We start from the raw sequence: 23738 nt of genomic DNA, 5'->3' as shown, positions 1-23738 counted from the left end.
CCTTTGAGGCGTGCCCTCTGTTTCCCGGGGACGGATTAATCGGTGCACAGGATGTGGAGGACGGCGCTCCGAGTGTCCTGGTTGAGTCTGCGGACACCGGGCACAATATACCGGCCCGTGCGGCTCCCGTGCCTTTCCCCGGCGGTGGAGCAGCGATGTGTCAGGCGGGAGTACAGCAGTCAGGGCCCGGAGCCCAAAAAGATGATGGTGATCAGCCTCCCCAATCCCTTCATCTGGGTGAGGACGAGAATCTACGTCCTACTCATCCAGACCTTCCTGGACCAGGAATTCAGCCTGAAGGAGTTCAACGAGGGGGCCCGACAAGTGAGTGCACATGGCTTTGTTTATATTGCCTGCAGTCAGTGCCCACAGCTCCTGGGACGCATAAGGGGGGCGCGTGTCTCCAGAGACACGCACGCCCGAGATGCGTAAGGGGGGGGGGGCGCTCGTCTACCGAGACGCGTAGGGGGGGGGGGCGCGTCTCCCGAGACGCGTAAGGGGGGAGGGGCGCGCGTCTCCCGGGACGCGCAAGAAGCAGGGGGGGGCGCGTCTCCCGGGACGCGCAAGAAGCAGGGGGGGCGCGTCTCCCGGGACGCGCAAGAAGCAGGGGGGGAGCGCGCGTCTCCCGGGACGCGCAAGAAGCGGGGGGGGAGCGCGCGTCTCCCGGGACGCGCAAGAAGCGGGGGGGGGAGCGCGCGTCTCCCGGGACGCGCAAGAAGCGGGGGGGGGAGCGCGCGTCTCCCGGGACGCGCAAGAAGCGGGGGGGAGCGCGCGTCTCCCGGGACGCGCAAGAAGCGGGGGGGAGCGCGCGTCTCCCGGGACGCGCAAGAAGCAGGGGGGGAGCGCGCGTCTCCCGGGACGCGCAAGAAGCGGGGGGGAGCGCGCGTCTCCCGGGACGCGCAAGAAGCAGGGGGGGGGAGCGCGCGTCTCCCGGGACGCGCAAGAAGCAGGGGGGGGAGCGCGCGTCTCCCGGGACGCGCAAGAAGCAGGGGGGGGAGCGCGCGTCACCCGGGACGCGCAAGAAGCAGGGGGGGGAGCGCGCGTCTCCCGGGACGCGCAAGAAGCAGGGGGGGAGCGCGCGTCTCCCGGGACGCGCAAGAAGCAGGGGGGGGAGCGCGCGTCTCCCGGGACGCGCAAGAAGCAGGGGGGGGAGCGCGCGTCTCCCGGGACGCGCAGGAAGCAGGGGGGGGAGCGCGCGTCTCTCGGGACGCGCAAGAAGCAGGGGGGGGGCGCGCGTCTCCCGGGACGCGCAAGAAGCAGGGGGGGGGCGCGCGTCTCCCGGGACGCGCAAGAAGCAGGGGGGGCGCGCGTCTCCCGGGACGCGCAAGAAGCAGGGGGGGGAGCGCGCGTCTCCCGGGACGCGCAAGAAGCAGGGGGGGAGCGCGCGTCTCCCGGGACGCGCAAGAAGCAGGGGGGGGGCGCGCGTCTCCCGGGACGCGCAAGAAGCAGGGGGGGGGCGCGCGTCTCCCGGGACGCGCAAGAAGCAGGGGGGGGAGCGCGCGTCTCCCGGGACGCGCAAGAAGCAGGGGGGGGAGCGCGCGTCTCCCGGGACGCGCAAGAAGCAGGGGGGGGAGCGCGCGTCTCCCGGGACGCGCAAGAAGCAGGGGGGGGAGCGCGCGTCTCCCGGGACGCGCAAGAAGCAGGGGGGGGAGCGCGCGTCTCCCGGGACGCGCAAGAAGCAGGGGGGGGAGCGCGCGTCTCCCGGGACGCGCAAGAAGCAGGGGGGGGAGCGCGCGTCTCCCGGGACGCGCAAGAAGCAGGGGGGGGAGCGCGCGTCTCCCGGGACGCGCAAGAAGCAGGGGGGGAGCGCGCGTCTCCCGGGACGCGCAAGAAGCAGGGGGGGGAGCGCGCGTCTCCCGGGACGCGCAAGAAGCAGGGGGGGGAGCGCGCGTCTCCCGGGACGCGTGGGTGGAGGGAAGGAGAAGCAGCTGTCAGCTACTTTATTGAAATCTGTACAGGGGGATCCGTGCTTGTAACTTCCCCACACCGATCACCCCCTGGCTGTCCAGGTATCGGATAAAGCATCGAAGCATTTGCAACTCTACTTTTAAACCAACTGTCTGCAGTGGAGTAACGCTTACTCAACTCCCCCCAATGTGGATCGTCTCCGTGCTGTAGTCTCTCTATGTAAACGTATTAAATCACTAGATTTAGACCCCTTTCACACTGCCGCGCCCATAGCGTCTGTGGTAAAATGCCGCTATTTTTAGCTGCGTTTTACTGTCGGATTTGCAGCACATTTCGGCCACCAGCGGGGTGCATTTACCCCCCGCTAGCGGCCAAGAAAGGGTTAAAACCGCCTGCAATAAGCCGCAATAGGGGCATTTTGCCTGTGGTAATGCAGCGCTGCCCCATTGATTTCAATGGGGAGCAGCGGTAAACACACCGTTCCAAAGAAGCTGCTGGCAGGACTTTTCCTGACGTCCTGCCAGTGCAACGCTCAAGTGTGAAAGCCCTTGGGCTTTCACACTGGAATGAATGGAGCAGCAGTTTGAGGGCGGATTGCAGGCGCTATTTCTAACGCTATAGCACCTGCAAAACACCCTCAGTGTGAAAGGGGTCTTAAAGAGGGATTCCACCAAAAAAAAAAAATATTAAAAGCCAGCAGCTATAAATACTACAGCTGCTGACTTTTAATAAATGGACACTTGCCTGTCCCGGGTTCCAGCGATGCCGATCGATCGCTCGGCTCTCGGCTGCTGCCGCCACCATTCTAGGTGAGGGAATCAGGAAGTGAAGCGAATCGGCTTCACTTCCCGGTTCCCTACTGCGCATGCGCGAGTCGCGCGGCGCAATAGGAAATCTCCGCGCTGTCACTGGGACCCGTGTGTGTCCCAGCAGACAGCGCGGCAGGGCAGGAAATGGCGTAGACTCCCACGGGAGTCTATGCCCGGAAGTGGGTATAAATACCTGTCTTCGACAGGTATCTCCACCCCCCTCCCCCCTGAAAGGTGTCAATTGTGACACCGGAGGGGGGGGAGGGATCCGATCAGCGGAGGTTCCTCTTTAGGGTGGAACCCCGCTTTAAGCAAAATTCTACAAGTCCGTGTTATGGGCCTGGAGCGGCATGATTAATCGCCAAGAATCATCGCTATCTTGACTAAAGTGCTTCCCGATTCTTTCTATGAAAAGAATTCTCTCTGCTCTTCTGAAGCCACAGCCATCAAAAGAAAGGAAGGAAAAAAACAGTCTTTATCAGTTAAAGCGGAGGTCCACCCTAAAGTGGAGCTTCCGCTCATTGGAACCCTCCCCCCCTCCGGCGCCACAATTGGCACCTTTCAGGGGGGAGGGGGGTGCAGGTACCTGTACAGATATCTGCACCCACTTCCGGCGTAGATATCTGCAGAATCTACGCCCCTTTCCGAAGGTCCCCCGCTGTCTGCTGGGAAACACACGGATCCCAGAGACAGCGGGGACCATCCTTATTGCGCAGCGCGACTCGCGCATGCGCTGTAGGGAACCGGGAAAAGAAGCCGCAAGGCTCCACTTCCTGATTCCCATAGCCAAGATGGCGGCGGCAGCACCCGAGAGACGATCGCGAGATCGGCTTCGGGTGCCGACATCGCGGGCGCGCTGGGCAGGTAAGTGTCATTATTTTAAAAGTCAGCAACTGCAGTATTTGTAGCTGCTGGCTTTAAAAAAAAAAAAAAACGGCGGACTCCTGCTTTAAACTTTAAGGGGTTGTAAAGGTTCTTGTGTTTTCACCTTAAAGTGGAGGGCCACCCTGAAAAAAAAAAATGCATTAAAATTTAGAAAAAAAAATGAAAACTTTTTTTTTTTAACTTACCAGAAATGCCTGTTGCTAGGCGCATTGTCCTAATCTGCCTCTTCCTCCTCAGCGGTGATCTTCTGTCTTCTCTCCTCCGTGCGGCGTCTTCTGGGTAATGGGTCACGCTGTGTTCTGGGAACTGTGTGTCCCAGAACACAGCGCGCCCCATTCACAAAGCGCTGCGCAGTAGGAAACGGGCAGTGAAGCCGCAAGGCTCCACTCCCCGTTTCCCTTAGCCAAAATGACGGCGCCAAGAGCCGAGGGACGGGTCAGCCTCGGGCGGCCGACTTCGCGGGCGCCCTGGACAGGCAAGTGTGCTTATTAAAAGTCAGCAGCTACAGTGTTTGCAGCTGCTGACTTTTAAAATTTTTTTTTTTAAAACCAGCCCTCCTCTCCTCCTCCACCAGCCTATCACCAGAACAGCCATTGGCTGAGAGCACTGACCTGCAGACATTTTTCAGGCATAACCCTGCGACAGAAGCCGGCTGAACCAGCTGCCGCACCAAGTGAGTGTGTTTGTGGTGGATCAGAAGTTGGGACAGACCAGGAGTCTTCCTCAGTTAAGAGCTTCAAAAACCCCTCCTGACTGCCCAGGCATTGTGGATTCTTCTTGTAGGCAGTGATGATGTCACTGGGGTTTAACCATATAAAGTGAAGGTAGTGCTGCGCTTTGAACCTAAATACTGTGTGTAATAAAGTGCAAGGTGCTCAATGAAAGATATGTTCACAGCTCGTTTGTTATATGCTGGTTTGATACTTATGCAGGCCATACACGGTCGAATTTCGAACAAATTTTCTTTTCAAAATCAGAAAATTCATTTTTTTTGTGATCCGATGATGCCACCATTGATTTTCGAAAATTCGGCCGACCAAGCCTTCAATTTCACCTCATGTTGCTACAGAAAATAATTTTCTTGGCTGGGAATCTTCTTTTATCTCCATACATTTTCTTTTATCTCCGTACATTTTCTTTTCTTATTACGTTTCTCGCACGATTCTCCCATCATTGATTAGAAAATCGTTTGTTTTTCAAAAAATGTCCAACATGTCCGATTCCTCAAATTTTATTTCCGCACGAAAATCGGCTGTTGCTGCAGCCCACTAATGGTGCGAAATTCATACGAAAATTCTTAGATACGATTTTCGAAAGAAAATTCTTTCGAAATTCGAACCGTGTATGGCCGGCATTATTGGGAGTACCTTGATTTTACTTTTTACTGTTTTGTCAATAAACATTTGGAAATACTACACTATTGTACATCACCCCCATGCCCCATTGTGAGGTTCATTGGATGCGGACATACCAGGGACAATAGGGGGACTCTGATTCCAGACTAGAGACACACATCAGTGAAGCCGGATACGCCATACTGGGTGCCTGCCAAGAAACACATTGAGATATAGCCACATACTGTTACCTTACAGTGGTACATCTATACATTACTCTGCACAGGAACCAGGGAATCACCTATCATCAGCACTTTATGCCAGAGGATTGTCACCAGCTCTTTGTCAATTTATGCTGACACTGCTAATATACAGTTACTTGCCTACTTTGCACTTTATATGGACACTACTTATCTTTTTTGCTTTCACCTATGCAGCATATACCTATATGGAGGAAACTTTTTTGTATGTGTTTATATACCGTTAGTAGAGCTGCACAATTAATCGTTAAAAAATTATGATCTCGATTCAACCCCCCTGACAATCTCTATTGCAGAGTTTGACGATTCTTTCATATAACAAGTGGAGAGACTTATCTGCTCACTCAGCTGTCAAAAGAAAACATCCAGGCAGTTGGCCAAGTTTTTAAAATGATACATTGTAACTAACTTCTTTCTTGGATCAATGGGAAACTTTTGTGGGTAAAGAAAAAATCCAGACAGTCTGACAAGTTTTTTAAACAAACAAGTAAATGTTTAACCACTTAAAGTCTAAATATTTTTCTGACACTTGTTTCTTAAGTTAAAAATCAATATTTTTTTTGCTAGAAAATGACTTGGAACCCCCAAACATTTTATATATATATATATATATATATATATATATATATATATTATATTATATTTTAGCAGAGACCCTGGGGCAGTGATGGCGAACCTTGGCACCCCAGATGTTTTGGAACTACATTTCCCATGATGCTCTGGCACTCTGCAGTGTACATGAGCATCATGGGAAATGTAGTTCCAAAACATCTGGGGTGCCAAGGTTCGCCATCACTGCCCTAGGGAATAAAATGGCAATCACTGTATTTGCCCAGCGGTCTTTCAAACGCAATTTTTTTTGGGAAAAAATACACTTCAATGAATAAAAACAAGTTCGCCCAATTATTTTTGTTTTAATGTGAAAGCTGTTACGCCGCAAGATTCGTGATCTATCGTCTAAGCAAAAAAATCATGATTTCATTTTAGCCAGAATCGTCCAGCTCTACCATTTAGGATTTTACCTATTCCTTCAGGATTTATTGCAATTGTAGTGCACCTTCTTTTGAGCACTGTTTTTCACTTCATTTGATCACCATATGGATATATTTCCTATCACTGTTCTATGAAGAATCATTTGAGTGTTTGATATACTTTTATTATTTTAGTTGAAGAAATCGGGCATGCACCATATATTTTTTCTACTGGATTGGATATATATTGACCTTTGAACATTACCTCTTTCAACTATGTCTTTCATTGAGCACCTTACACCTTATTACACACAGTATAAGTTTAGGTTCATAGCGCAGCACTACCTTCACTTTATATTTTTTCTGGGTTCTGATATTTCCTTCAGTGTTGCAGCATATTGTTAAAAAAAAAAAAACGCACACATTTGGTAGCGCGGGAATATAATTGTATTGTATAACTTGGGTTTAACCACTTGCCGACCAGCCACAGCAGTTTTACTGTGGAAGAATGGCATGGCTGGGCAAAGCTATGTTATGCAACGTCGCTTTGCCCTGTGGCCACTGGGGGGGGCACGCCTCCTGCTCGCCTCCTGCTCGCCTCCGAGCCGATATGATCACCGCTGGGCTCCCACGAATGCTCTGGGCACATGGACAACCGGGATCTGTGTGTATCTAAACAGTTTCCAGTTCTCTGAGGGGAGAAGTGACAGATCGTCTGTTCATACAGCAGTGATCGCAGTAAAAATGCCAATGGTCCCAAAAATGTAGAAAATATAGCGTTTTTTTTTTTTTTTTCAAAATTGTCACTTTTTAGGTTTTGTTTTATAGCTCAAAAAATAAAAACCGCAGAGGTGATCAAATACCACCAAAAGAAAGCGCTATTTGTGTGGAAAAAACACAAAAAAAACAGTTTGGTTTGGTGCAACCCTGTACAACCGTGCAATTGTCATTTTAAAACTACGCAGTGCCAAATCGCAAAAAGTGCTGGTCAGGAAGGGGGTAAAATCTTCAGGGGCTGAAGCGCTTAAAAAGTGGAGTTTATACAAAACTATGCAGTAAAGAAAAAAAATTCTAATTTTTGGCATAAGGTTCCTTTCACACGGGACGTGATGATCCGCCCTGTGAACATCTGCTTGCTCAGCGGGGATCGCTCTGTTGATCCCCGCTGAGCTGGCGGATGACAGGACGGTCCCTGCAGATCTTCGCTCTCCCCATAGGGGAGACTGTCTGTCTGTGTTCATCCGATCCGCTCTACAGATGGATAGAAAAATAGGATTTTCCTCCGTCTGCAGAATCGGACCATAGTGGAGACGGATGATATCGGTTATCCCATAAAGATGCATGTATGTCCGTATATCTTCTGAAAACGGATGGATGAAATACGGACATACTGTCCACGTGTGAAAGGGGCTTTACTGATAGATCAGAGCGGTTGGACTTTATTACTATACCCTAGTTCATCTTTAAGTACGTGTTTCCAGTATGCTCGGGTAACAAAATCCCCCAAAAATCCTTTTTTGCAATATAGCATTGGTTGCTCCATGAGGCAGTGGTAAAAACAAACCAAATATAGCGCTGTCCCCAATATTCCTAATCCAACAGCAAGCAGTCTGAATGTATAAACGCTGCTCTAGGTGTTGCAGCTCTCCAATAAGTCCACTGGGTGGCAGACACAGATCTGAAAATCTAGAGCAAAAGAGAGCGCACGCCAGCCCTAGTGTGATTCCGTTTAATAATAAAAATTCATTAAAAAGATAGAGGGTTGCACTCACAAACATCCGGTATACAGTGGCCTAGCCATAAGTTGTGTATATGTTGCAGATCAGGAAAGGGGCTTTTATGGATATGCCACTGTATACCGGATGTTTGTGAGTGTAACCCTCTATCTTTTTAATAAATTTTTATTATTAAACAAAATCACACTAGGGCTGGCGTGCGCTCTTTTGCTCTATATTTCCAGGAGGCAGTGACCTGGGCATTGTTCCCCCATGCTTTGGGCACTGAAGGATATGAGTTCAGATTGGCTGGTCATCAAATTTAGCAGCGATGACATAAGATTTTTATGGCATCAGTAGTGTTCATTCTGCTGTAAAAAAAATATATACATTTGCTTACCCTGGTGTTTTTATCTTTCCTTTGTAGGCGTTTTTATTTGTTTCAAGAATGCTGTCCCAGAAAAAATTTGATGCATTAGAAAATCTTGTTGCCAAGGAGGTAAGAGCTTATGTTAAATTTATGTGAGATTTGTTACATCTCAGTGTGGCATTAGATGTAGTTTGTCTGCTGACTTCTCTCAGGCTCTTTCAAGCATGATTACCACCTTCTCTGAAAAGTGATCTGCTGTAAATCGCCTCCTGATGCCTATTTTTTTTTTTTTTTTTTTAGTTTACATTTCAGGACTGCATTGCAGCTGTGATTCAAGCACTTATCTCAGTTTCATTGATGTCAATGGGTGCCTGAGTTCAAATTGCAGTGATCATGATGCAAATCATTGCAGCCAAGCTTAAAGCTTTGTCAGGCTGTTAAAATTCCAGGGGCTGAAAATTGCAGCTCAGCTGCCTGTTTTTACCATGCCTCCAGTGTGAGAGCCCTTTTAGTGATGCACAATGCTTAAAGTGGTTGTAAACCCTTACAACACACTTTGACCTACAGGTAAGCCTAGATTAAGGCTTACCTGTAGGTCCAAGAAATATCTCCTAAACCTATAGGGTTTAGGAGATATTTGCCCGAAGACAGGCACCGCTCTCTACGTCGCATGCGCCGTAGACAGCGGCGCACTGAGCACGGTGTCGGCTCCCGTGCGCATGCGCAGGAGTGATGTCATCGCGGCTTCGCCGAATGACAGCGGCGGAGCTGCGAGACCCCACCGAGAAGATGGATGTGCTGGACTACAGGGGACAGCGGTGATATCGCTGGCTCCTGTGTCAGGTAAGTGACACATAATGGACTACTATGCGATGCATAGTAGTCCATTATGCTTTGCCTTTGCAGGGAATGAAAGAGGAAGTAAACTCATCAGGGTTTACTTCCTCTTTAAGTGTTTGGAAAGTCAATCCATTGCCTGATTCAACTTTAGCCACCTCCCTACTGCTAGAAAATTTGAAGTGATCAGTTCCCAAAATTGTTTATATGACACCAACGTCCCTTTTATATTATAAAGAGGAAAAAATAAAAACCTAAACGGTGGTTGGATGGAACTTTCTGGGTGCCATCTATATAGTCATTAATAACAACTTGATACAATAAAAAAAAAAAAAAGGGTATTTTATTATACACAGATACATGAAAGAGAGACGGTATATGACCATACACTTCTTCCATACAGAATACCACACTGTCCTACATGTTTCGCCTTGTTCTTCAGGAACATGCGTGGATATTCTTGTCTGATAAGTAAAAATACAGAAGTTAAAGACACTAAATTTTAATGCTATTAGAACAGTACATTAATAAAAAAAGTTTTTTTTACAAATTATATCAAATAGGTACTGCCATACTATTTAATACATTTTGTAAAAAAAAACCTTTTTTTTCATTTAATGTACTGTTCTAATAGCATTAAAATACCCCTTTTTTATTGTATCAAGTCATTATTGATTATATAGATAGCACCTAGAAAGTCCCATCCAATCCCCGTTTAGGGTTTTTTTTTAATTTTTATTTTTACCTCCCTAAATACTCAAAAAGGTGGCCATCTACAGTGCATCTGGAAAGTAGTCACAGCGCTCCACATTTTTATTATGTTACAGCCTTATTCCAAAATGGATTAAATTCATTATTTTCCTAAAAATTCTACAAACAATACTCCATAATGAGAACATGAAAAAAGTTTGTTTGAAATATTTGCAAGTTTATTAAAAATAAATAAATAAAACGAATTCCATGTACTTAAGTATTCACAGCCTTTTCTCAATACTTTTGTTGAAGCAGCTTCAGGTGCCCTTTGGCAAAACTCCAGGCGGGCTGTCATGTGTCTTTTTAAGGGCCAGTTCACACCAGATGCCGTTCCGTGTGCTTTTTTTTTTTTTTTTCTGCACTAAAAATGCGTGCACAGTGTTTTCCATGTATTCCAATGGCTCTAGTTTACACCATGCAATCAGTTTCTGGTGCGGAAACTGTCTGCATGGTGTGAACTAGAGCCATTGGAATACATGGGAAAACACTGTGCATGTGTTTTGTGCAGAAAAAAAGGCACACAGAACTGCATCTGGTGTGGAGTGGCTTCTGTCTGGCCACTGTACCGTGCAGGCCTGATTGGTGGAGTACTACAGAGATGGTTGTTCTTCTGTAAGGTTCTCTACTCTCCACAGAGAAATGCTGGAGCCTCTGTTAGAGTGACCATCGGGTTCTCGGTCACCTCTGGTTAAGGCCCTTCTCCCCCAGATCACTCAGTTTGGCCGGGTGGCCCGCTCTAGGAAGAGATCTGGTGGTTCCAAACTTCTTCCATTTATGGATGATAGAGGCCACTGTGCTCATTGGGACCTTAAAGGCTGCAGAAATGTTTCTGTACTTTTCCAAAGATCTGTGCTTTGATACAATCCTGTCTCGGAAGTCTACAGACAATTCCATGGACTTCATGGCTTGGTTTGTGCTCTAACATGCACTGTTAAATGCGGGACCTTATATAGACAGGTGTGTGCCTTTCCAAATTGTGTCCAATGAACTGAATTTAACACATTTAACTCCAGTCCCTCTTCTGTGTTCCTGGCCCCTCCCTCCTATCCAGTGCCCCCATGGTCAGCAGCTTCCTATGGGGACACTGGAGCGGAGTCACAGATCTGTGTGTCCATTCAGACAGGGAACCCTGACCTGGCCCCACCCTCCTCTCTACCCTGATTGACTCTCGCGGCTGTCAAAATCGGTCAATGTCCCAGGCAGCTTAGACATTTGTGGACATCGCTGGAGAGAGTTGGGGCTCAGGTAAGTAATTGGGGGGCTAGGGGAGGCTGCTACACACAAGTTTTTTTTTTTTTATCTTGATTCATAGAATGCATCAAGATAAAAAAGAAAAACCTTCTGCCTTTTACAACGCCTTTAAGATCACAAGGGGGGTTGAATAGCTACATTGATTCCTTAACGATTAATCGCACAGCTCTACAGTCACCAAAGTTAAGTATTAGTAATCTGCACTATATTACATTTTTGGGTTTAATACCGCTTTAACTTCCATTTCTCTTTCGTTCATTGACAGACGCTCCATTATTTAGATTCATATATTGCCCCCTACAAAAGTAAGGCTCTAGGTAGAAAAAAAAGATTTGGCTACGCCTATGGGCAGTCCTAGGTGATTTACACCCCCCTTTTCTGCTACAGGCCTTCAGGGTTTTTTTTTTTTTTCTCTTGGATTTTTTCTGTGAGATCTACAATCAACTGCCGGATTGACGGGATGGACACTATGATCCAGTGGTCTCCCCTGTCTGGCCAGCGAACGTGTGCAGACCACAGCTATGTGCTAGGTTGGCCGTGACTTACCCCTACTGGACGGGCTGGCCCTGTGAGTTAAACGCCTCACGAGGTCACATACGACTGGGTCTCAGGCCTGAGTCGAAGTGTTCCTTATGGCCAACAGCCCCCCCACTTCAGTGGCGAGGAGGATCTGTCTGGGATCATTACCCTCGCACTCACTGGAGCGGTAAGGTGCTCCCTCATCTCCTTCCCTGGAGTGGTGTGGGGCGCGGGTACTCCCTGGGATGGTCGGTCCTTCTGGGGTTCTCCACATCCCCTACCCTTCCCCGGATGAGGCCTCTGGCTTAGGTGCTTAGTGGATGCCTCCTGTGAGGAGCCCCAGCCATTGCCCCCTGTGCGGGGTTTCCATAGCACCCCTTGTGCTGGCTCTCAACCAGTGCCCCCTGCGAGGGGTCCTGTGGTGCCCAATGTGCGGGGTCTCAGCCAGTGCCCCTGTTAGGGGTCCAATGGTGCCCCTAGTGCGGCTATCAGTAGTGGTCCCAGTCTGGGCCCTCGGTTGACTTCCCCCATGTGGCCCCTGGGTCGAATAAGGCAGCAGAGGTTTCAGTCGGTGGCCCCCCTGTGTTCTTTGCATTTTCACAGGTGGTGCTTAGGCATATAGGCTAGTAAATGGCACACTTCCCTGCCTCATTGGTCTCGACTGATCCTATGTCTGGCTCCGCTGTTGTGGATGTGGCCCACCTTGCAGGGTTGGTTGCCACATTCCCTGTCCTGTCAGTTAGTGAGGTTGTTCCTCCACAACTGCAGTGGCGCACAAGAAGGTGCTGGTTGTCTCCCTTATTACATAAGGGAAACTTTAAAGATGGAGGATGCAATCCCCTTGGCCCCCATAAATTGTCTCGCAGGGCAAAAGCATTCCCCGCTCCCTCCTCTTTTGGAATATTCATATAGACTGGGAGTGTCCAAAGCATCTTTGTGGTTCCAAAGACGCTCCGCTGTGAGGTACCCCTTGTGGGGGTCCCTCCTTAAAGAGTGGACTGTTCCACACGCAGTGGATCCCCCTCTCTCTAGGTTGCACAAGACGACCATGATTCTGGTAGAAGAATCTCCGGCTTTTAAGTATCTGGCTGACATACCTTGAGGGGAGAAGATTCCCTCTGCTTTCGCTGAGTTGGTGGACTAGTTGGTCTGGGGGCTGCAGTTTGTATGCGATGCCTCTTGGACACAGTTCCCTTGGTTGCTAAGCTCTCTGTTTCTGCAGTGGTGCTTAGACATGTATTGGGGCTTAAGTGTTTGGTCTGCGGACTGGGCTTCTAAAAAAAAAAAAAAGCTCAGACTGGGTTACCATTTTCAAGGCAGTGTTTGTTTGGGGCTACCCTGGATGGCATTGTTACCAGTCTCACAGGAAGGAAGTGTACATGTCTTCCACAGTCTGAAATGGGGGGGAAAAGGGCCTCGTAGCGGATGTGGACCTTCTTCTCGGCATGCAGTGGACCTGGTCTGGCGATCCGAGAGTGGGTCTTCATAGACCCACGGCCAAGGCCCCTTCAGCATGAAGACATGCCCTCACCTATGTCCTAGTCATGTCATACAGTATTTGTGCAGCAATTTTTCAAATATGTTTTTTTTGGGGAGTTTCATGAATAAAAAAAAAAAAAGACAAAACCGTAAAGTTAGCCCAATTTTTTTTTATTATTATTTTTTTATATATAATGTGAAAGATGATGTTACCCCAACATTTAATGCTTTAAAATTGCGCACGCTTGTGGGATGGCGCTAAAGTTTGGTACCTAAAAATCGCCATAGGCAAATTTATTTTACAGGTTACCAGTTTAGAGTTATTGAGGAAGTTCTAGGCTAGAATTGTTGCTTTTGCTCTAACACACACGGCGATACCTCACATATGTGATTTGAATGCTGCTGTTTACATATGTGGGCATGACTTGCATACAGTATGCGTAGGCTTTTTTTTTATATATCACTTTTATTCCGATTACAAGGAATGTAAACATCCCTTGTATTAGGAATAGTGTACGAAAGGTCCTTCAGGCTGGAAAGATTGAGATAAAAATTAAGTCTTGGCCTTTCCAGCCACATCCCCGGGATTGTTTACTTCCGCCTCCGAGGGTCATGGAGATGACTGGGCACCATTTGGTCACCGGAAATCTCTATGATCAACGTGCGGCGGATTCCGTCTCCGGCTCAGTAGAAGCACCGGAGGGTGGCAAGAAGAGTGATTAAGCAGCTGAACTGCTGCTATGATTGTTCTTCTGGTGCACAGAATTGATGGCTGAAAAAGATGATATCTGAATGCTGCCTGTAACTACAGGCAGCATTCAGATATCCCCACTCAAAGTCCCAAACGTAATATGACGTCCTTGGGTTGGAAGTGGTTAAAAAAGTATATATGTTTTTAATGTATGCTCCCTTTTTATTTCAGCTGCTTCCCGCAGTCCAGTGCCACACAAAAAAGATCCTCAACATACAACTAGGTAAGAGGCTGCAATGTTCAGGTAAGCTTTGAACCGGCATTTGGGCATATTGTATGAAACTCCTTTCTATGTTTCACTACAGCCCGCACTGCCAATCAACCTGCATAGGCTCACCAGATAGAGGGTCTAGAGGTCAATTAAGACGTACTCAAGAACACTCATCCTCTACTCATGCATCTCACAGTTCCTGGAGATCGCCTCATCATATCTCTAGGAGGGCTACTTCACACAGTTCCATCCAACCCAGGGATAAAGCCTGATGGCCGGTGGAAAACAGGCCCTTCCAGACAAGATAGTATGAAAAGCATGTTTCTTAGAGGCCATCGAAACAAGGAAAGGGACAAGCAGGAGTCCATAGATACAATGAAGAGATTGATTAAAGATTAAATTCAGGAATTAGCCTTGTCCCATCTACAAGCGAAAGGTCTGTGGAGACTCTAATTCAACAGGCAGATGCGGGTTCCAGCTCTGAGGATGACAGACACAGTGGAGAAAAACTCTTCTTCCTTTGATTTTGGGTTAATTAATTGAATCGTTCCTGGTGGCAATAAAAGATGCAATTCAGTGTCAGGAGGTATCTGAACCCCCTATCAAATCCAGGAAATACTTTTCTCATCTGAAAAAAAAAAACCTCTGACCTTTCTGCTTATGGGAAAAAATAAGGCATGTAGTAACAGATGAATGGAGGAAGGTGGAGAAGAGAACAATCGCCCAAAACCATTTCCACAAGTTACACCCTCTGGCAGAGTCGGATGCCTATTTGATTCTATGCCATCAGTGGACGCTTCTATCATAAGGCTAACCAGAAACACAACGCTACCTTTGGAGGATGCAGTCTCTTTTAGGGACGTCCTCAACCATGGAATTGACTCAGACCTGAAGAAGACTTATAAGGTGGGGGGGGGGTTTGCGCCGAGCCTGCAAACCAGCAGTGGCTTTACCTTCAGTCTCCAGATCAGCAAGAGCTTGGACCGATAATATTGACTTGGCCCTTTTCTGACCAGATTATAAAGGCCCTTGAGTTAAAATTGGCCTCATAATTTATAGCTTAAGAGGCTATTGATACCTTAAAATGCTCCGCTAGAGCCACGTTATACTCAATTACCACTAGAAGAGCACTTGGGCTAAAGCCATGGTCGGCAGACCCCTCCTCTAAACAAACATGGTGCCGCAAACCCTATGATGAGAAATCCCTGTTTGGTGAGAAGCTGGATACTGCGATTAATAGAAGGAAAAAGTGGTCTGACCCCTCTAGATAGAAACAGGAGGAGAAAATTTGCAGCACTGCCTACTTTCCAACAGAAGGCCAAAGACACCAGGACATATCGATCAGGGAGAGAATACAGAAGGGTTTGGAAAGGCACTTTTTGAATATGGGGAAGCAGAAGGCTACAACCTCTTCCCATGAAAATCAAAAGTCCTTTTGACTTCTTGCCCACGCAAGCTGCACTGGTGGGTGCCCATCTCAGGGCTTTTGCTCAGGTATGGGTGGAAACATGTTCGGATTGGTGGGTCACTGCCATGATACTTTGGAGGCATTACTGTAAATTCAAACACCATCCACCCTGTTCTTCCTTCCTGCCCACCAAAATTCCAAGCTCCAAGGAAAAGCGGGAAATCCTACTCCAATATGTTCAGATGCATGTGCATCAACAAGCAGTAGTGCCAGTCCTGAAATCTGAAAAGTTCTTAGGATTCTAATCCCCAGTCTTTTTGGTACCCAAAAGGTTGGGGGCGCGGGGGGGAGACCAGTACTAGACCTGAAGCGATAAAACAGGTTTATCCACTTGGAACATTTCACCTGCAGTTCCAATATCTATCCTTTAGCATATTGACAGCTCCCAGAACCTCTGTGAAGGTGTTGGTGGCAATTCTGGCTCTTTTCGGGAGAAATACTAATTCTGTCCCAAGACAAGAGTTCACCTACTGGAATTCTTGGACACGCTGATCAGATACGGAGGGCTAATCAATTAAGCAAAAAGTCAGCTTATTACTGCCCAGAGAATAACATACCTGGGGGCATTGAAGACCCAGTCACTTTGAAATTACATGAACTGGACGTAGCTAGAACTCCGTGCATTGAGCTAACACAGCCTTTTCACGAAGACCAACACCTGTTTGTTATCCCCAATGGCATTAGAAGAGGTATGCCAGCATCCAAAAGAACCTCGGTGAGCTGGATTGTACGTCCAATACAGAAGACACATTGGGCTAGTGGTCTTTCAGTTCCGAAGGCAGTCAGTGCTCACTCGACTCTGGGAATAGCCTCTTCTTGGGCAGCTTTAGTGTGGGTCTCTTCAGAAACGATTTGTCATGCGGCAAGTTGGTTTTCTTTTACCACCTTCATGGCTCAATATAGCCTGGTTCCAGCTGCTCTTCCCAGGATTCTGGGGAAAAAAACTTTACAGTTGTCAGTTTTGTAAACCCAATTAAACAATATTTTTTTGCAGCAACCCTCCCTTTGTGCGAGTTACTTACCATGTGGTACTATGTGTCCCATGGAGGCACCGGGAAAATGGAATACTTACCTTTTCTGTAATTTTCCTTTCCTGGTGCCTAACCATTGCAGCATATGTCTTACCTTTCTATAATGCTCAGGTTTGAGACTAGTTACAAGAATATGGGGAGGGAGCAACTCCTTTCTTTTTATAGCGTTAAAGTGGTCCTGTGGGTTGGTTGTGGGCGAGGCAACCAACCACGTGTATGCTGCCATGGATAGGCACCAAGAAAGGAAAATTACAGAAAGGTAAGTCATTTTCCATTATAAAGTGTTAGATGGCGTTTGGCTTCAATTTGTTACTGTATCCAAATCTGCTAGTAGATCTAACACTCTCCTCCCCCAGGCTGACAATTCTGCTGTCCAAAATTGTCTGTTTCTCCTCCCTCCAGAGTGGAGAGGGTAGTGTTAGATGCACTAGCTGATTTAGACAGACTTGACAAAAGCTGAACTCCAGCTAGAACTTTTAAGCAGTTAAAGCAACAGTTTATTTCCTTTTGGGATAAAGGGAAAACATACAGCTTACCATTGGAAGCACCCTTGTCAATGACAGCTGGTTTGTTTCAAACCTCTAACTGCCACTTTTGCTGGATAGCTTGGTCTGTTAAAGGAAATTTAAATAACAGACCTTAAAGGGGAACTGCACTTTTGTGGGGGAAAAAAAATGCAAATAAATAGAACACTCCACCAAGGAGCCAGTCGGCAGACCTTTTTAAGTCATGCCCATTTGACAGAAGCCAACCCGGCTGCAGTACACAGGCCGAATGTTAGCTGGTTTATATTGAACCGGCCAAACTGCCTGACATTTGGCCATTGTGGACAAAGCCTTGGATGAAAGCATCATGGTTGATGGTAGCCTTTCCCTATTTGATGCTCACTCCTAGATTTTGGGGAGATGTGTCCAGGACTGCTAAAATATATCATTGTTATACTGAAAGTCTTACTTGAACTTGCTCATGTAAGAACTATATTCAAAACAACATAATTCTAGTTATGAACTCAATGTAGTGATCTGTATAATGGTACCAACACCCATAAAGCAAAATCTAGAAAGTAGGTAAAAATAGCAAGACCTTTTATAGGGCCTTTATTCGGCGATCTGTTAGTGGGGCTAAAAGTATTATTTTCTATTGGTGTTTTATATCCTGTACGAACTAAGCTGAAATTCAGGCTAGAGACACCCTTTAGTCCAACATTGTATTTATTTAAGAAAATCATGAACTATATTTTTAGATTACACGTATCTGGGTTTATGCTGTCTTATTAGAAATCAGGCTGAAAGAAAAGGTCAGTGAATCGGTTAAGCTCTATTACACTGCACAGCGCTGCTAGTCAGTTAATACAAAGTAGATACTTTTCATTGCATGTAATGAATGTGTGTTTTTTTTTTTTTTTCTCTGTGGCAGGTTCTGAAGGACTTGGAAGAAAAATGCTCTGGATTGTCTGATAACCACAGGGAAGCTCTGGCAGCTGAGTCAGATGAAATATTGTACCTTTCTCCTGGGAATTTTGGTGTATATTATGGCGAAAACGGTATGTAAAGTATTATTTCAATTCATATTCTTCATCCAACTTTTGGTTGTAATTTGGGTCAGCATTGGGTAGATACTGCATCGGTCTCCAAGACTGAGAACTGATCGATCAAACGCCACTGATTGCTCAGTTCTCGGTGCTCTGTGAGCAGGGAGCTGGTGACTGTCAGTCACTGGCTCTCTGTTCTTGGAGTTTTGGGCTTGGAGAGGCTGGCTCAGGCTCCCAGCGGCTAGCTGGGAGGCTGAGCTAGGTGCCAGGCCAGACTCCTGGGTGGATCCAGACCATATGGCTCTGTGATGTCAGCCGATCGGTTGAAAATGGGTCGCAGGAGTGCAGAACAAACTGCAATCCTGTGATCCACAACAGAAGTACAGCCAAACGAGCTTTGGATGTACTACGCCTTTAGAGCATTTTCACACTGAGGGCATTTTGCAGGCGCTATAGCGTTAGAAATAGCGCCTGCAATCCACCCTCAAACTTCTGCACCATTCATTCCAGTGTGAAACCCCCCGAGGGCTTTCACATCGGAGCGGTGCGCTGGCAGGACGTCAGGAAAAGTCTTGCAGCTTCTTTCGAGCGGTGAAGGAGAGTGGTGTGTTTACCGCTGCTCTCCATTGAAATCAATGGGGCAGTGCTGCAATACCGCCAGCAAAACGCTGCTATTACGGCATATTGCGGGCGATTTTAACCCTTTCTTGGCCGCTAGCGGGGGTAAAAGTGCCCCGCTAGTGGCCGAAATGCGCTGCAAATCCGACGGTAAAACGCTGCTAAAAATAGCGTAATTTTACCGCCGACGCTATGGGCTCGGCAGTGTGAAAGGGGTCTTAAAATAATAGTGGGACTTCTATTTTTCAGTACATATGTATGAAACAAGGTTAACTCCACTGCACAACTGTAGAATTTAACTTTGTTTCATCAGATACACAGATGACAACTGAGTTGTTGTTGTTTATTTAAGTTTGCTGTGAGATTTTATTGAACAAGCAGTTCCACTCTTTTTATGCTGTTTTTGTGTCTTGTGGCTCTAATAGTGCTTGGGATGCAGACTCTTGTCCACTCAGTCATAAAAAATACATAGCACCTGGCATGTCTTCTTTCTAGGTTTGTATCTCAGGGGAAGCCACTTGGTAGTGCTGTGCTTATAGAAAGTATAGGATGCACAGCACACAAATAGGAAGAAAAACATGTCCTGGGGAGTGAAGTATTTATCCCCTTTTAGAGAAGCCATAACTTGTATGTTGACAATTAGCAATTCTGGTTCCAACTAGGTAGTGCTGCTTCGGGTGGGTCTGCTGACATGGGTGCCATCAGTTCATTGCAGTTCATCAGACTGAAATATATGTAGTAAACAGACGCTTGGGCAGCTCCACTTTGGGCTCTGCATGGGAAAAAGCCAGCGCGTTTCACGCTACATCAGGGCATAAAGTGATTATTTTTATAGAAAAAACAAAAACGCAAGACTTTATAAACATGTTATACTTACCTGCTCTGTGCAGTGGATTTGCACAAAGCAGCCCGGATCCTCTACTTCTTGGATCCCTCTTCTGTGCTCCTGGCCCCTCCCTGTTCAGTGCCCCCATAGCAAGCAACTTGCTATGGGGGCATCCCGAGCTGCAGCTACTCCTGTGTCCACTCAGACACGGAGCTGCGGTTCAGCCCCTCCCTCTCTGCTGATTGGCTAACTGACTTTCACAGTGGCGGGAGCCAATAGCGCCGCTGCTATTGTCTCAGCCATCAGGAAGGAAATTCCCAGACAGCTGAGACACTCATGGACAGAGATGGGGCTCGGGTAAGTATTGGGGGGGGGGGGGGGGGCTGCTGCACACAGAAGGCTTTTTATCCTAATGGATAGAATCCATTAAGATAAAAAAAACTTCTGACTTTACAACCCTTTTAATTATGACTCATCTTAATAAAGGTGGATTATTTCAGAGTGTAGGTAGCCAAACTGCTGTGCTTGGTTGTTGGGGTTGCTGACAGGGGAAGTAATTAGCATTTTAAGGCAAATCTGAGCAAGTACAGAATTTGTATCTCAAATATGTATGTATATATTTGCAGCATACTCGTACAAATTTTTGCTTTTGTTGATTTTTTTTTTTTTTTTTTTTTTTTTTTTTTAAGCAGGCTTTCTGAATATTTAAAGTGGAAGTAAAGTTGATGTGTAATCAAATGGATGACAGGCAGGGTATTTATGGCAGAAGAGACTCTCTTCTGCCATAAATGCATCCTTCTGCCTGTCAGCTGTCGTGTTCACTGAGCCGCACATGTGCAGCTTGGCGAACATTTATGGCCCGATCTGTGCCGTGGTGATGTGACTTCCATGCGCATGCGTGGGAGTGGCATCATCGCAGCCTGGCCTATCAAGTGGCCGAAGGCACGCGACCCGGAAGGAAGACTACTTCTATACTGGCTTTCAGTAGACAGTCAAGTTGTGATCGGTATCCAGTTACTGGTTTATAACCAATTAGGAAAAGAGGAAATATGCCTGCCAGTTATGTGAACAAGATGCCCACAGTCACAATGCCACTGTTAGTTATGTGTATATTTTACTTTGACAGAGACAAAGTTTGTCAATATACTTGTGCGGTTTTGGTATTTGAAGAATGTGGATCTTCGGGATGACGAACCAGAAGAAACAGACGTATATGGAATGCTAAAAGGACTTCGGAATGCAAAGGAGCGTATCCTCACAGCAACCTATGAGTAAGGGACCTTCTAAACTTCAGACTTCAGATTGGCCCTTATGCGGTAGTAAAGTCTTACTAGTCATCCCATACTAGCACATTATGACAGACTTGCCTGTTAGCACTTGCTCACTGCTGGCCATCATATGACATCCTGGGCTTTAGGTGATGACATCTAAATGATGCCTGCAGCTGTGATCGGGAAGCCAGAGAAGAAAACTGGTGGTGGTTTACCATAGAGGTGACCTAGGGCAAGATGGTCCCCGGCTATCTCTATGACCCTCGGAGGCCAGAAGTGACGTCATGATGCCACTTCTGGCGCCAGCAGATGTAAACGCTGCTGTTTTTTTTTTCGCTGGGAAGCTGAGATCAATTTTTTTTTCTTTTTTTTGATCTCAAGCTTTCCAGCAGGAGAGATGTGGGAACTTATAGGCCCCAGATCTCTCCCTAATGAGAACCTGCCATGCCCTATTCCTAATTACTTGTAATAGGAATAAAAGTGATCAAAAATAAATAAGGGAAAGTGAAAAAATAAATAAATCTGCAGAAGTGAATGCCTTCATAGGTCGCGCCTGTATATGTAAACGACATTCAAACCACACACGTGAGGTATCGCTGCAAACATTAGAGCGAGAGCAATAATTCTAGCCAAAAGACCTCCTCTGTAACTTTAAACTGGTAACCTGTAAAAAAAAAATTTAAAAATGGAAGCGTCGCCTATGTAGGTTTTTAAGTATCGTTTGTCGCCATTTCACAAGTGTGCGCAATTTTAAAGCGTGACATGGTAAATGTGTCCATTTACTCTGTGTAACATCTTTCACAATATACGTGAAAGTATTGCAAAAACTGCTGTGGCATACAGTGTGGCATAAAACATTTCAATGACTGCTACTTTATTCCCTAGGGTCTCTGCTAAAAATTATATTTATATACTATTATAGTTTTTGGGGGTTGTAAAGTAATTTTCTAGCAAAAAAAATTATTTTTACATGTAGGAGAGAAATGTCAGAATTGGCCCGGTTGGCAAGTGATTAAAGGGGTTCCTCCAGCAGCATGCTGTCACGTCAGGCAGGGGTTCAATCTTCACCCGGTCTTGCAGGCTCCGGCCACTTAAAGCGGGAGTCCGCATGTTTTTTTTGTTTTTTTTAAAGCCAGCAGCTACAAATACTGCAGCTGCTGACTTTTAAAATAGTGACACTTACCTGTCCAGCGCGCCCGCGATGTCGGCACCCTAAGCCGATCTCTCGATCGTCTCTTGGGTGCTGCCGCCGCCATCTTGGCTATGGGAATCAGGAAGTGGAGCCTTTCGGCTTCATTTCCCGGTTCCCTACTGCGCATGCGCGAGTCGCGCTGCGCAATAAGGATGGGCCCGCTGCCTCTGGGATCTGTGTGTTTCCCAGCAGGCAGCGGGGGACTTTCGGAAAGGGGCGTAATCTACGCCCCTTTCCGCAGAGAGCTATCCCGGAAGTGGGTGCAGATACCTGTACTGTACAGGTACCTGCACCCGCCTCCCCCCTGAAAGGTGCCAATTGTGGCGCCAGAGGGGGGGAGGATTCCAATGAGCGGAAGGTCCACTTAGGGTGGACCTCCGCTTTAAATGGTTGAGTAGCAATGATGTCGCTCCTGTGCATGCGCACAGAAATCATGGCAGCGGAACAGTGCTGTGGATTAAAGGTGTACCGTGCGCATGGGCTGATACATCACGACTGCAAAAATTGTGTCTATTTCCTAAATGGTGCACGTTTAGGAGATATTCATTGTACCTACAGATAAGGTTTATTATAAACTTGCCTGTGGGCACAAGTGGTGTTTTACTACTACTTTAAACACTCGTAAGGTAACCGTGCACCTTGAAAGGCAGGCACATTTGGTTGTTTGTGTTGCGCTAGTCCTCAAATCAATCTCTATATTGTGCCCTAGGCCCAGGCTGTACCTGAGGCTGCAACTTCTACAAGATTGGCCCTTCCCAACACTAAGCCATGCCCCTATTCAGCTGTAAAAAGTCAGATCCTTTACTGACCATTAAAGTTGTCTAAAAGTTAAAGCAGCTCTGTCACCAAATTAAAAGCACACATAAATTGTCTGTAAGCCTTACAAATGCCTCACAGACAGGGCCTTTAAAAATGTTTCTAACCATGTTCAGCTTTCTCATATTCAAATGAATGAACTCATTTAGGATACTATAAAAAGAAATCGTTTGTCTATTTTTATGATACACGGCTAAAGTTAGGTGGACATCAGAGGGTTAAATTGTCCTGCTACAGTTGAAGTGTGAGGTTTCCAATGTCCGCAATACCATGATGAACTGTTACTTGCAGCCAGACTTTCCAAATATGTATTATTCTGCTTTTTTTTTTGTCCCTAAGTGCCCATTGAATGTATGTTTTTCTCTTTTCTAGGTTCCGCAGAGAATTTACTCCGGGAGTAAAGCCAGAGTGGACCATCACACACATTGAGCATTCAAAATTATAGTAGTGAACCAATTGCTCATCACTCTGAAACTTCTATTCAGTTTTTTTTTTTTTGTCTGAGACTGCCTAGTGGCATCTGAGTTTTATAATATATATGTAATAAATTGTATAATTTGAAAATGATAAACTGTATATGTTTGTAATTAACCAGTTCAGCTCTCTAGCGGTATGTAGTACAGAGATTGAAGGGTTAGGTACAAATTCATGGCTGCGATAGTGGCCATGAGCTTGTGCTCGTTTTGCTCAGCGTGGGTTCCCCCTCATGGTTTCTGGGCTAACCCCAGGAGCGTGGGACTACAACAGTGGGACTGTTGGCAAGGTTGGCAAGCAGGAGACCAATTCTTTGATCTCCCCTGCATTGAATGAAACCGGGAACACTTCACTCTGAGCATTTTCCATTTCAGAGCTGTTAATCCGTGGTTGATACAGCCAGGGAAGCAGTTATTCAAGCATAATATGCACTTAAATAGCTACTGTCAAGTACAGGG

The 23738-nt window shown here is 46.7% G+C and overlaps 1 protein-coding gene across 1 annotated transcript; it reads left to right on the top strand.

The window, feature by feature from the left end:
* Positions 1-51: 51 nt before the first annotated feature.
* MAIP1 (matrix AAA peptidase interacting protein 1) lies at positions 52-23377 on the top strand. Its single transcript, XM_077448650.1, has 5 exons — positions 52-324; positions 8310-8381; positions 17969-18095; positions 20654-20798; positions 23179-23377. Exons 1-5 carry the CDS (start codon positions 52-54, stop codon positions 23249-23251), a joined length of 690 nt encoding a protein of 229 aa, XP_077304776.1. The 3' UTR covers positions 23252-23377.
* Positions 23378-23738: the final 361 nt, after the last annotated feature.

The sequence above is a fragment of the Lithobates pipiens genome, unplaced genomic scaffold (genome assembly GCF_037356315.1).
Source record: "Lithobates pipiens isolate NorthernLeopardFrog02 unplaced genomic scaffold, aLitPip1_a1.2 Scaffold_22, whole genome shotgun sequence".
In the NCBI taxonomy this organism is placed as follows: Eukaryota; Metazoa; Chordata; class Amphibia; order Anura; family Ranidae; genus Lithobates; species Lithobates pipiens.
This window is presented reverse-complemented; position numbering and strand designations above follow the sequence as displayed.